This window comes from Colius striatus, chromosome 2 (genome assembly GCF_028858725.1).
Source record: "Colius striatus isolate bColStr4 chromosome 2, bColStr4.1.hap1, whole genome shotgun sequence".
Lineage (NCBI taxonomy): Eukaryota > Metazoa > Chordata > Aves > Coliiformes > Coliidae > Colius > Colius striatus.
Genome location: NC_084760.1, coordinates 84172429 through 84187502, shown reverse-complemented (window position 1 = coordinate 84187502; position 15074 = coordinate 84172429). Strand labels below are relative to the sequence as shown.

The following is a 15074-nucleotide window of genomic DNA, read 5'->3' as shown; positions in this document are numbered from 1 at the left end:
GAAAAATCTTCAAAAGAAAAAAATAATTAAAACCTCTTCAGAGTGAGAAATGCTGAAGTTCTGTTTCTTATTTAACGTGACTACCAGATAAATGAATTAGACCAAAGAAAAGGGAAAGGTATTAAATTCCACATCCTTTCATCAGACATATTGAAAGTTAAATATCTCAGTAAAGGCCTGGAAGCACAGCTGTAACTCCCATTATCAGTCATGAAGGATAACCGTATTTGTTACAGAACAAACACAGCTTCATTCTTAACTCAATCTTGAGGCTTCATCAGTCAAAGCCTGTAGGGAACTTTCAGTGGGATTTCATCTGTACTGCTTCACATCCTGGTTTGTGTTTCTAACTGTGAGATCTACTGAAAAGAGGTTTTTTTGTAACATTTCACGGTGTTTTTCAACAGAAAGCAAGTTTTTATACTAAGTCTAAGCTATATAAAATATTTTTTTCATTTCAGGTCACAGATGTCTGGTTTATTTACTGCTCTTAATTTTCTTCTTCCTTACTACTTGCGCAGGAAAACAGAAAAAGCAACATGTATGAATAACTGCTTATTAGTTACTTATTACTCAAAAATGTATATTTCCAAGGGCTATGAAAATAAATTACATACATGTACATAAATGACTTCAGTGGGATTAGCAAATAAGCAATTACAGTGGTATTGAAAGCTCGGGTATGCATCTCTGAAGCTAGACTCAGCAGATTTTTTTTCTTTTATGCCAGCCACTGAGAAGCCCAAAACAGAAGTCCAAGATCCATCTTTGAGATTTTTTTTTTTAACCAAAGGAGTAAAAACATCTACAACATGTCAAAGAAAAGAATACACACTCACAACACAAAAAAGTGAACATCTGCAATTAGTATAAAAGCCGTTTGCCATCTCTTGGTAAAATGTTTTAATACTGGTAACAGACAAAAATTCACACTTGGGAAAATAAAACTTAGAAGACCCTACATGTTACTGACTCACGTAGTACTGACAGAATAATATTTATAAAATATTTTGACCCGCCAAAGTAAATCTGCCATCTGATATCCCTCTGAAGTTGGCTATGATGAAAAATGATTAATTGATTCATTTTCAAGTGGTATTTGTCACAAAAAGCTCAGATACTAGACTGTTTCCTGTTATATAAATTCTGTAGCAGAGATTCAAATGTAGTAAGTGCTAAGCAGCCAGTATAAACAAAGAAAATAAAAACTTACATTTGGAAGTATTCTGATAGTGACTTTGATTTCATCAACAAAATGCAACACAAGCTGCTGGGAATTTAGTAATTTTTTAAATAGATGAAAACTCCACTAAATTGACTTACCATGTGGAAATCTTGAATCTTTTCCAGACCTTTTGTAGAGATTTTTAATTTTCTGTGACAATAAGTTATTCACAGAAGATGGAATTGGTCTTAAAATCCCACTGTTATTGTAGAGCTCTTGTCTTTCAAAATCTTAGATTTAAGGCAGGGCTGTTTCTAAGTTTGATAGCAAAATACATTTTGGCTGCTTTTTTAGGTTGTTGGGTTTGATGCATCTACCACAGTGGAGGAATTTCTGAACACCCTGAACCAGGACACAGGGATGAGGAAACCAGCTCAGTCAGGATTTGCACTGTTTTCTGATGATCCCTCTGGCAAGGATATAGAGCACTGTCTTCAAGGAAACATCAAGGTAAACAAAAGCCTTTCATGAGCTCCACATATAAAGCAAGAAAATATCTTCATTTTACAGAGCTCTCTTCAGACAATGTAAAGGAAAGCATTTTTGTCTTTAGATTTTTTTCTTCATTACCTAAAAGATTTTTTTAAAAACACAACTTTCTCCAATTGCCAAAATTCATCCAGTGAACCACATTTAAAAGCTTTGTCTAGGAAACTGGTATTATTAAGAGAAGTTACAGCTGGGTTAAAAAGGAAAAGCTATTACTATTCACAGTTATTTAAAACTAAAAAGCAATTGGAGTATGACGTGCATTTAGAGATTGCAGTTAACATTTCTGGTACAGCTCCAAAAGACAACCATTTGTTGTCCAAAATGTCATTGTGACTGGGGGACATCCTGGGGAAGAAAAAAAAAAAAGAGTTCCTTATCTACATACAGAATAATTAGGGTTCAATTCAGGAAATTTCCAATGTTTCGCTTCTTGTTTTGAATTCTGAATTTTAGTTCCCTCTGTTGCTAGAATTAAATTCTTTCTAGTAAAGAGTGTCAAAATGCAATATGATCTATGCTTTAGTAAAATACTATACTTTTTTTCATGCCTTTTAGCAACTAATGACTAATGAAATTTTTGTGCTTCTACCAAGTATTCTTTTGCATTCTTTGGCCTATGTTCACAGCTGCATTTGGAGTTATAAGGTGTGGTACTACCAGGTCTTATTGACAAACAAGTAGGGTCATCATGACAGCTGTATCCTCCTACCAGAATAATTACCAGAAGGAAAGCAAAATGTATCAAAAATGCAGTTAATGAAACTTCAGAAACTGTTTGTGTTACTGCATCTAGGAAGGTTCTTTTATGAAGGAACAGTGACATGAAGCTCAGTAGGGCTCCCAGGACCACCTCTTCCCCATCTGCCCACCTACTCACTACCCTTGCTGCACTTCATACAAATTTTGTAGCAGTTACTAGAAGGGACTTGAAAAACTCCAGCATGCAGCAGAAAGAGAAGGCAGAGTTCAAAGTCATTTGCTTAATTATATGAAAACTCACTCTGTATAATTACACATTGATTGGCTGCTACTAAATCAAGTACTTGGGCTTCCCATGTAAGCATGTTATGGCTCATTTCCAAAAGTAGCGTGTATGTGTGTTGCAGGATAAACAAAAAAATGTTAATAATTAAATGCCTCAACTAAGAAATGCAAGTAAACATATCTTTCAGAAAGTTTAAAAAGTCAGGCTATGCATGTTTCTGATCTGTAGTAGGTAAAAGATACTATAATAAGTGGGCAATTTCTATTCAAAGTTGATTTCAAAGAGGAATGCATAGCAAAGTCAGTCTTTTCTTGCTTTCCTTCCAGATCTGTGACATTATTTCAAAATGGGAACAAGCCTCCAAAGAACAACACCCTGGGAAATGTGAAGGCACAAGGACTGTCCGCCTTACTTACAAAAATAGGTTTGTTAGCAAGTAGTTTGTTCAGCCTTGTCCCAAGATTTAATTTCTGCAGTTTATTCGTGTGAAAAATATTAGCTGACTCAAAGCTTGCAAGAAAAATAGTAAAATGGGTGTAACTGGAGAATTAACTTTTTTTTTTAAATGCGGTTATTTTTTTTCTAGTTCTTAAGAGGTGATGAGCAAGGCTGCCAAAAAAAAAAAAAAAGGAAAAAAAAAGGGTGACACAAGACTGGAATTAAATATGGTTCAAGTAGAAATGTTGCTCTGCTAATGTGTTTTGATGCTGACGTAAACATGTCACATTCAGAGCATATACTGCTAATCCTCGGGGCTAATTCATTTCCCTGTCTTCTTGATTTAATAACTTTCTGTCTTTTCTGTAGGCTTTATTTTTCAGTTCAAGTCCATGGGGAGACAGACAGAGAGAAGCTACTGCTAGTATATCAGACAAATGATCAAATAGTCAATGGACTTTTTCCCGTAAACAAAGAACTAGCGATGGAATTGACAGCTCTTTTAGCTCAGGTAATCCTTATGCATTAATGACTCACATAGCAGTTGTACAGATGAAAAAATTGATTAAACTGGTCCACGACTACTTGAGAGTTGTGTGACCTCCACCTTTTACACATGATAGCATAAGACTAACTCTGTACTTCAGACAAAATGCTTTACAGAGTATGCTGCTGTTGGCAGCAGTGTGGAGAAAACATTCTTTACCTCCTACACAATCAAGCCCTCTTTGATTAATTATAATGTAGTTATGCACCATTTTTTCATTCAGTAGTCCTTACATGATTTCTGCTAATTAATACACCAGAGTGACAGCTGTTTAGTGAAAGCTTAAGACTCCTTTACTGGACATGGTCTTGATAAGATCTGTTTTCTTTTAGAAAAATTAAAGGCTTGAGGGAAGGTTATTGAGGAAGTTATTTGATGGTGTTACTTAATAAATCTCATCTGGTTTGTGTCAGCTGGAGATCTAGCAATCTCAGAGCAGAACTATTATACTTGTACAATTTGCACTTTACATTTCTGTTTTTACCATGGTAAATATATAATACAAAAAAATAAAGTAATTTGTATTACTTTTATATCAGTGAAAAACACACATTAATTGACAAACTGGTTTTCATTTTGTACTTGGTAACAAGGAGGAAAGGATATCTCATAATACCCCGCTAGAAAATTCCTCTGGAATGATAAAAAAATTTCTTCTTTATGGTCTTCATCTTAGGTAGAGATTGGAGATTTTGAACGGCCTTTCTCAACTCCAGCAGGGCAAGTCACTTCCCAGTCCAAGTCCAATCAAACACTAAAACAAGTTTTGGAGAGATTCTACCCTAAGAGATACAGGCATGGTTGTTCAGAAGAACAATTGAGGTGAGATGTATTTTGTAGTTCATATTCTCTAAAAACCTAAGAGTGAAACGAGGCAGTTTTAGATTGTCCTTAGGTACAACTTACTGTTATGCCATATTTAGCTAAATCTGTATTTAAAACTCGTTTTCTTACTAAATTGAGGAACCCTTTTCCTCTGTCTATTTCTAATATAAACAAGGACTATCATTAAGCACACATTCCAGGAAAAGCTCTGCAAGTTACTACACAGTGTTACAAAACCTAGTGATTTTGAAATTCTGTTTTTCTTATTCAGCAAATTTAAATTAATTCTGTGCATGGACTAAAGAACTACTGAAATTAAAGGACATGGGGTCTGATCTGAGTGTTTGCTATTCAAATGTGCAATCTCTGGCAGCCAGTCAAATTGGTAATATGTTAACTTAGAGGACTTGCTAGGAAGGTATCACTTCCTTTAAAATGAATAATTTGCAATTCATTTCAATGAACACATAAAGAGCAGAAGAGTGTAATAAGTTATCCGTTGAAGTCCAATAAACAACATAGAAATGTTTTCCTCATTCTTCACTACAGGGCAGAGAAAGTTTAAAGCTATTATCATATGCACAACGTAACATTATTACAACTCAGTAAATAATAAGGACATTCAAAAGTATACACACAACAAATAAAAAGTTATGCAATTAATTTCAAAGACCAAAGTGTTAAGAGGTCCTGGGTCAGGCTAACTCATGGAAGAAAAGGCAAACATCTGTTGAACTCATCAAGTAGTCTCTGAACTACCAACTGCTGGAGCTGGAAGTCAGTAGCAGGAAAAGAACACTCTATACCTACCGTGTTGCTTGTATTCTTTTGCTAAGGGTACAGTTTGACTTCATAAACTTCCACTAAGAGTAAGCTGCAAGTGAAAGATCTCCATTTACTACATATTCTCCCTCTCTTTTCTTGGGCTGCATGTAATAATCTTGTGACTGCTGGGTGAGTCATTGCTGTAGGTCAATGTATTAGAAATGTATTCTGAGTTGAGGGTTTTTTGAGGATTAGTTTTCCATACAGTCACTTTATTGAAGCAGCTCACTGTGGGGCCACAAAAGAAAAGAGACAGTGTGAATACATCATGCATCGGAAGTACCCTTTTTTGTAGCAGCACCCAGATACACTAAAAAATGAGTAGTGTTAAGCTGTATCTTCCACATCATTTACTAGCCACAGGTACACATACATGCTAAGCTGGATGGATTTTTGGAATGACAACTAGCATAGCTGTTAAGTACTGATAAAGGTAGATTGATTATCCGTAGAGACACACTAAAAGTTGTCCTAGACTTTTTCCCTTTATGCTGCAACTGCTACATCAATATTTAATCATAATGTTGCAGAAACTAGAAGATACTTCATAATTTTCATGTGCATAAAAATATTAAATGACGTTTTCGATTTATTTAATACTGTGTAAGTGACAGTTGTTGTATTAACTCAAATTATCATTTTAACAAATGGATTCTTTTTTGCTCATTAAACTCACTACAGTTAAGCATTTAAATTCCTTTCAATAACTAAATTACATATTTCATTTCAACAGACAGCTTTGTCAGCGATTGTCTACAAGATGGATGGCTCTTCGGGGGCACAGTGCTGCAGACTGTGTGCGCATTTATCTCACTGTAGCCAGAAAATGGTCTTTCTTTGGTGCTAAATTGTTTGCAGCAAAAGTAAGAAACTTTACTGAGTTTGAGCGGTGGGATTTCTTTTTTTTCATATAAATATAGTTTACAAATAATAATACCTTTTTGTTGAAAATGAGTGTTTTACACATGTGCTGATGGAATCTCTTGTCGAATTACTAACTTGTTCAAGCCATGTACTGGTGAAATCTCATGGCTATAGTACAAAGTATACTGTAACAGTAACTTTCAAATACACTTATTGCTTGCTGTATGTTATGTTCTGTGCTAGCCTCTGTTTCTCGTAAACCACTAGTATATTCATTATCTTGATTCAAATAACAGCTATGTTAAACAGAACTGTCACTTCCTTATGTATTATTAGGTAATCCCAGTGTGTATATATATATATATAATTGTTTATCAGCAACCTGTTCTTTGCATATGTAGACATATGTGCAAGTGAAACCTTTAAAACACCTGACTTTTTTTTTTAATTTTATTAAGGAGAATATAAATTTAATTGGTCTGAGCACCTGGGAAGGCTTCTAGAGTACTAGGTTGAGTTCATAGTTCTGCCACTGACTGCCTACATGGCTCTGGGAAGCTACTTCAGTTCCCTCCCTGTGTAAATCTCAATAAGATCTGTAGCTGGAGAGAGCTCTAGAATAGCTGAAGGTTTATAATTATTTGCATAGTGCCTCATTTTGAAGTAGTAATTAAAAAAGATTTATCTTGGTAGCCTCTAGCAGCATCCTCAGTTGAGAAGTCCTTCATATGGTTTGCTGTACATGAAGATGGCATAAGCATCCTGGATTACAGCTCTATGGTAAGTGAAGTTTCTTTTTTCATTTTAATACTGAGTATACAGAGGGATTCACCACCACACTACATAAAAGATGGCATTAGCCTTCCATGCTAAGTTATCTAGTCTTTCTCTTAAAGCAAAAATTCATTCCTTTCAAAACTCTTTAATGTTATCATCATTACAGCAGCAGTAGTATTAGAAATAAATAATGAATTCTTTGCACAGAATTTATTTTTGTTTATCAGATACCGTTTTTATATCTTTTAATGAAATGTTAATGTTTTAATCATTCGGATGTCAGGAGATTTTAGTTACATTTCTTACAATAACATTAATTTTCTTTCCCTGGAGACTTCATTTTTCATTATTATTCATAATACATACAAAGAGTAGTTACTTTAAAAGACTGTTATTTTCATTGTATTATTTTTGTTTAATAGTAGGTAATATAACCCAATGTTATTTAATTATGTCATTTTAGGCTCTGATTTTTCTTTGATTTGCAATAAAAGTTTTCACAGGAAACGACTCATGGTAATCTGTGTGAAAATGCAGAGCCTGAGAAGATCTCTGCTTTAATTTATATCCTGCAAAGAAACAGAACGGCACTGAACTATTAGCAAGTGCTAATACTGAATATCAGAAAATTAAAATCTCAACTTTATAATTGTACTGATATGGGCCTTTTCATTACCTTTTTTTGCAGTTAAATAATAAAACAAAGAACATGAGGAGAGCAGACAGCAGCTCTGTCAGAGAACAAGTAAAATTAGCTTGCATCAGACTGCAGAAAGCTCTATAAACATTACTTACTGACAGAGCCAGCTATGGCGTTTCTGCAGAGCACCGCAAGTTTACAGTATCAGCAGCCCTTAGTTGCCATTCAATAAATGTTTAGTTTCCAAGGAATATTCTTAATTTTCTCTAGGAAGGAGCAGGGGTATCAGAAGAGACATTGAAAGGGGTAAAGAAAACACTTATTTCAAAATAAGGGCAAAAAAGAAGTTTAGTAACTGAAGTCAGTTATTGTACAAATACTGTCTTACAATGAATTTTAAATGTTAGCACGTGCAGCAAATTAATAGAGTTGTAATGGTAAATTAAACGCTAATCATAGACTAAAAGGCCAGAAGTGCAGTGTTGAACATTGAACAATAAGAGCTGAAGCATGAAAGGCAGAAGAGCCTTCAAGAGCATTTAGGTTTGATCAGATGTGTAAATAAGAGAACAAAATTTCATTTCATTTGTGTGTATGCAAACTACATCACTGCACAAAAAGAAGTCCCACAGTTAAATTCCTTTTTATGTCTCAGACTCTGCCATTTAATTTTTTTTACACACTGCTTCGATTTCAAATAGAATTCCTAAGATTAACTTCTCTCAAAGTCAGTCAAGGCTTGTTTAAATTGAATTACACACTTGAGTTAAAATCTGCTTCTGGTATCTTTGATCTAATTAATTTGGAATAGAAACAGAGGCCAAACTTAACATGAGTTACCATCTGCGATAGAAGTTCCTCATAGCAAGGGTCTGAATGAAGCTATCCCAAAATTCACAGTTAATTTCAAGATTCAAAAGAAGCTAAAAATACTAGTCTATTATTTATATTTCTTATGTATTTATATTTCCTATATATTTATACTACACATTTTTTAGAATTTTTTAAAAGAAGCATTTGTCATAATTTTCCCTGCATTGTCCTGCTTACAGCTTTGTGGTTTGTTTTTTGGGTTTCTTTTTTAAGCGATTAACAGTTACATACACATATAAGAGTCTGATGACTTTCGGAGGCTATCAAGATGATTTTATGTTGGTTGTTAACAATACTCAGACAAAGGACAAATCAACTGAAAAACATCTTTTTGCCATGACAAAACCAAAGGTTGGTATACTATCTGAAACAGTTTCCTGCCATCTTCTACTTTCCTGCTTTTTCTAGTGGGTAATTCTTAACAGATGTGAAAGATAAAACACCTTATTCCTGGCATTCTCAGGTTATTGACTTTTGCCAGATGGTTTTAGAGAGTGAAACTATTAGTTACAGAAGAGTGGATGGTGACAATAGCTTTTTCATATGCTTGTCTATAACATCCCAGATTTTTCACAGGACAAAGAAGGTTATCAAGAACAGAAATTATATGCAGTACCTAAAAACTAGTCAGTTTGCTGGATCAGCAATAATTTTTAAGAAGGTACAGTTGTGTTCTACAGTGGAAATAGACGGAAGACAAGATCTGAAAGATCAGTCGCTGCTTAAAATTCCTAGGATATTTTAACTTTTGCTAAAGAAACTGTTCATGCTTTTTAAAACTAGATTCTCTCCTTCACTGGCAAGATGAATACATTCTTTTAAAAGGAAAAAATGTCAAAGTCTTTTGCTACTAGTCAGAACAATTTATGAAACAGAATACAAAGTTCTCCATATAAACTTTGATCAAAACACCACTCTTCATACAAATAAGCATAAAAAATACATCTGTTCGAGTTTCCCTCAGATTTTGCCCTTACAGGCAAGTTTGCTTGGATTGCAAAGAGAAAATATGGTAAAAAGATCCCAGAAGTCTTTATTCCCTATACTTACTCCACACCTTTCGTGCTCCAAGCACTTTCTAGCAAAAGTGAGGGAACACATCATGAAAGCTTTTTTTCTAAGAGTGTCATCTTTTGGACTTCAGAATCTTTCTCAAATTGAAGGAAGCCAGCCATCTGTTTGAATCACGTAAGACTGTGGAAGACAAAGTATCTGATGGGAATGTACTGATGGGAATAACATTACATTATTTGCGATGAGCAATAGAAAAAAGCTCTCCTCTCTCCCCATCATTAATTTGTTTGATAAAGAACAAGTACTTTTCCAGTTGATGGTGATTGTCACTTGCTAAAAAGTTAGCTATTTTTTCAGCAGTCAAAACACATCACTGTATTTTTCAAAGACTTTTTTATGTTCCTGTTATAGATTCTTGAGATCACTCTACTGATTGCCAGCTATATTAACAACTTTCATCAGCTGAAAGGAGCTGCTCATCACCTCTCTGCTCCAGCATTACTGACACCTCAAAGTGGGCAGAAGTTCAAGGAAATGGGGAGTCAGCCACTTCTTGCAAACAACAGACCAACTAAGTGTCCCACTTTGCTATGAAAGGATTATGTCCCATGACAATGCATCTTTGTTGCGGGGCTTCTGCAATAGAAAACCAACTGAAAACTTTTTGATGTACAAGAGGCAGAGCATAAGCAGGTCCGTAAACAAGAGTGGCGGGCAAGTTTGTTTATATTCCTGTCAATGGTATAGAAGAAGAAGAGCCCCTTAATTAAAGCCCTGGCCTGATCTGGAATGATGATGAGCCAATTTAAGGATTACACTTCACCCGTGGTGGCTTGCGCCTACTGCTCAGAAGTAAATAGGTCCATTGATAGTGATGGGGAAAGGTGGCCTTGAGAACAACTGTATATATTTTAGTAGTTTTCCAGATATTTACTCAGGGACCTAACTGCCTTCAACTCCTCATCTCTGTTTTTCAAAATTATACAAGTTTTATAGCTTTCATTTTGAAATGGAATTTTTTGCTTAAAAAACCCAATCAAATACAAAATATTTTCCAATTCACCTGTCCTTATTTGCATTACAGTCACCATGGGACTAAAAAGAAAGGTTTGTTTTGTGTAATTGTTTCTCCTTTAAAAAGAACAATAAGCACATCATGTAACTATTATAAATTTAAAGAGTATTCTCGTGATACACTCTAGCCCTTGTTTTACAGCTCTGTTACCTGGCAAATCTTCAGCTTTGCTCTGGTAAATTTCTATACAGTTCTTCTCTGCCTCAGCATTTTGGAAAAATCTAAATTGGACAGGGACTGTATTAAGTATAATTTTGTTAAAAAAGAAATTGTGCCTAATTTCTTCTTTAATCAACAGTAAGAATAATAACAATAATAAGCCGATGCAAGAAAGACTCACAATTCAAAACACAAGAATAGCACAGAATGCCATTGTTTGAACTGTTGTGAGTAAACTTGGGACATATGTGACATAAGAAATCCATGTGTAATGTGTATAATGTGTATACATTGATTCAGAATAATATTTTGTGAAAGCTGTACCTCTTGTTTTGCATTTGTATCTATACATGTCATATTATAATACTAATACAGTGTTCTTGCACACTGAAACATAATACTGCATCTGCACTATTGGACCTAGGAGCACTTTTCTGTTGCCTTTTATAGCTGCAAGCCTCAGTGCTATGTGGGATCAAATATACAGAAATTACACCCATTTTTTCTTCCAATCCTCATATTTTTGTTTCCATGCAAATAAACCACTTCTGCAGGCTCTGAAATGGGTCAGAAGCATACTCTAATATGTAATTTAGGTCCCACCATAGAGAAGGTAGTCAAACATCAATCACTGATTTATATATGTTTCTCAGTTTTCCCTTCTGCTCATAGTAATGATCGTGGATTGTTAATGCCTTACTTCTAGCTCTCATAATTTTTGTGCTTTTAATTGTTTAAAACTGGAGTAATTTCACAACGATGAATTTCAGTATTTAAAGGCTGAAAATCTCTCTGACATTTAAACATTTCTGATATGTACATACTCATATTGAGAGAAAATGAGTTTTTAGCTGTTCACCTTCTGTGGAAGACAGGTAGTAGCCTTTTGAAGAATTAAAATAGATTGCAAGGAAGATAGAGGCTGTGGAAAGAACATGCTTTTAAGGAGCAGAAAGGCAAACTCTCAAGCTGGTTTTAGAAATATGTTTTGCCACAGCTACTTAAGTCTGCAGGGCTCAAGCACCACTTTATGAGTGGTACTATGGGCTTATGCTTTGTCTTGAAAATTACAAGCAAAGTATGAGTACACTAGGTCTGGATGCTTTCACATTTGCAATGCAAAAAGAGCTTCCTAGTAACTTTCAGCCTTTGGTGGTTATTGTGGCACTAGTTCCTTCTCTTTTAAGGAAACAGGACCAGCAGCAGGAGGTTTACCTCCTAATGGGCAGCTGATCTCCTGCCATGACCAAGGGAAGCATATTGGAAGCAGCATCTTTAGGGGCACCATCCCCTGTGAAGTGATACAGGTACTGTCATCGAATTTGGAATTAACATTGTTTTCCAGTCAACAGAATAGCTAACTTTCAGAGATTTGAGCAGGGCAGTGTTTGCAAACTCAAACATGCTACTGCATCAGTTATACTCAGGTCATAGTCTAAAGCTTCTCAAATATGATGATTAGAAACTTCAATTTACAAATACAAAAGTTTTCATATCATCATGCAGTTATAGTAACTGTCAACCTAGAATATTCCAACTAGTAATTCTTTCCTAATTATCCTCCAGTTTAATGTGGCAGACTGTGTTCTATGAGAAGACAAAAAGTGGAGCATTTTGCTAATGACCTTGCTCATGTAGTTTTTAAAACCTTTGTTAAATTTGCAGACATGACACAATACAAACAACTGATGTGAAGATTTCAAGTCTTTGAAACAGTTTTCATTAACACAGCCTTATAAATAGCTGTTGTATAAAGCAGTATACATTCTCTGAAGTAAAGAATGACCTTTCTCCCTCCTTTTTGGTAGATAACTCTAGACACTGCTTTGCTTTTTAGCATTAAGTTCTTGCTGCTGCAATATACCCCTACATCACAGTGCTAGAAGAAATCCATGCATTAGTTTCTCTTTTTTTAGCAGCACTTTCCAGACTTAGTAACTGCTTATTATAGGTCACCATTAATCCCATATAGTCACATTACCAGAAATGCTGTGTTCATTTTTATTAAATAAATGCACTCAGAATCACAGTTACTGTGACAACACTACATTAAACAAGTTTCTTTCAGGATTTTCATTAGCAAGAGTGAGGTTTCTGTAGTGATGGTAACCTCTTCAAGCACACACTACCCTCAAGTTAACAGAGTTGGCAAGTAACGTCTCTTACACACAAACACACTTCCAAACACAGCTGTGCAAGTTTCAAGGGAGAGATTTGCTCCATGTTAACCTAGCTCTAAAGGTACTTGGGAGGATACCACCCAATGTGAGGCAGCAAAGTTGAAAATTTCACAATCCAGGCAGATAATCTGTTCTGCCTTCTCCACCAGCCCAAGATTCGTAAGTGACACCCACCTCTCAGTCTTAACCTTCAGTCATCCACTAAAACAATTCATACCATGCTACCTAATCCACGACTCACCTCCTAATCTTCCACAGTAATGATACAATGGAAGCTGTCAGCGACCTCTCAGACTGATGCTGAAGATCTCACCAGGATCAATGCTTGCAGAACCTAGGTTGTAAAAACATTGTCAGGAGATTAACGTGTTGGCAACACACATGGAGGCTTCACTTTCCATCGTGAGCTTCAGAACATCTTTTGTGCTTGCTCAGAGTTAGCAGTCAGTATCACTACAAATGGTCAGTGAATATGAGCTTTGATAGTGGCTGAAAGATCACTGGTAACTCTTTGTATAAAACAGTCATATTGATTTGAAAATGATACTTGAATGGAATGTAAATTAATATATTACTTGAAGCTGATTTGGCCTTGTCAGGTTTTTTTTCAGTAGTATTAGGAAGAAAACTGCTCATTTCTAAAACAAGACCTATTTACTCCTGCAGTGCAGCAGGCAAACGATAAAGCTTTGAGCTTTTAATACAATTCACAAAATTAGTGTTTTCTGCTAGTTTAGATTTGAATTTGATTTATATTTAAATTTAAAATACAGTCACATATTTCCATATAAAAGAAGGCTGGCAGGTATTTGGTGTTGATGTTTCTTGTCAGATTAACAGAGTTTTTATAGGTTGGGGTTTTTTTTCCCTGAAGGAAAAAAATCATCCTTGCATAAAGGAATGCACAACTTAAAGCTCTAGGTAGAGCTTTAATAGGCTGTATAGCTTAGTGCAGTGCATTAGAGTTAATTTTAACTAAGGTGATTAGTAACTCAGTAATAACGAAGTACAAAGAAAAAGAGTAGCGGGTTCTCAGTTTCTTAACGCAATAGGAAATGAAACTGGGTAAGGTGAAACTTAAAATATTGAAAACTCCAATTTCATTCCAGACTGGATTTAATAAAATCCAGTACAAATTAATGAATTGTACATCCTTACAGTGTGCTTGCCAGCTCAGATTTGTATTGCAGCATTTTCCAGATTTGTCACACGTCTGCCAGTGAGTAAATCACTGTAAAAATACTTTGCTTTTTAGTCTTAGACTCTTGCTGTTGCAGTAACAAATGCCAGGAGTAATTCCTACCTCAGTTTTGCTATCTTTGGCAGAGCAAGAGCAGCTTTGTCTAGGGTTTTTTATCACCTCTTTTTTACCACCTGATTGTAGATCAGCACTGTCTTCATATACCAAGAATCAGAAACATTCTATTGAAATGAAATGGATGGAAGAAATGCACTTTGAAAGGCATCAGCATGACCTACCACAGTACAGGTGTAAGCAATGAAGTTTCTTTCTGGATTTTAATTAGCAAAGACCATGGTTCCCATAGGGGATTAAAAAATGATTATAGAAGATCAAATAAAATAAGGCATAAATAACCATATGAAGGCTTCTGGAACTCAAAGTGAAGGTTTATGCAAGTTAAACCTAGAAAAACCTCTCATTTAACAAGCTTAGGGCCTGTAGAAGGCTAAATAAGCCTTCTTTGGTGAGAAAGGAGCCATTAAAAACCTCATGAGGTTCCTCTTTGCCCAACTCTCCAGCCAGTCGGGATCCCTCTGAATGGCAGCACAGTCTTCTGGTGAATCAGCCAGTCCTCCCAGGTTGGTGTCATCAACGAACTTGCAGAGGGTACACTCTGTCCCCTCATAGAGGCACTCTGATAGAAGGCTATCAGGTTGGTGAAGCAGGATTTCCCCTTAGTGTTGAGTCCTCAATAACCAATCATCTTTTCCTTCGTATTTTTAGAGATGACATCCAGGATAAGTTGTTGCATCACCTTTCCAGGGATGGAGGTGAGGCTGACTGGTCTGTAGTTTCCTGGGTCCTCCCTCTTGCCCTTTTTGAAGACTGGAGTTACACTGGCCATTCTTTAGTCCTCGGGAACATCTCCAGTCCTCCACAGTCATTCAAAAATGATGAAGAGTAGTTTAGCAA

At 35.5% G+C, this 15074-nt stretch overlaps 1 protein-coding gene across 4 annotated transcripts in view; it reads left to right on the top strand.

The window, feature by feature from the left end:
• PLEKHH2 (pleckstrin homology, MyTH4 and FERM domain containing H2) overlaps positions 1-11155 on the top strand; it is a 54957-nt gene extending 43802 nt beyond the window's left edge. For all 4 annotated transcript variants that reach the window (XM_061990029.1, XM_061990028.1, XM_061990030.1 and 1 more), the window contains 8 exons: positions 1520-1675; positions 3029-3126; positions 3510-3651; positions 4364-4509; positions 6071-6200; positions 6895-6981; positions 8705-8842; positions 9917-11155. In XM_061990029.1, the coding sequence (XP_061846013.1) occupies positions 1520-1675; positions 3029-3126; positions 3510-3651; positions 4364-4509; positions 6071-6200; positions 6895-6981; positions 8705-8842; positions 9917-10099 (1080 nt within the window). In that variant the 3' untranslated portion in view covers positions 10100-11155. The remainder of the gene's footprint in view (positions 1-1519; positions 1676-3028; positions 3127-3509; positions 3652-4363; positions 4510-6070; positions 6201-6894; positions 6982-8704; positions 8843-9916) is intronic.
• The last annotated feature ends 3919 nt before the right edge of the window (positions 11156-15074 follow it).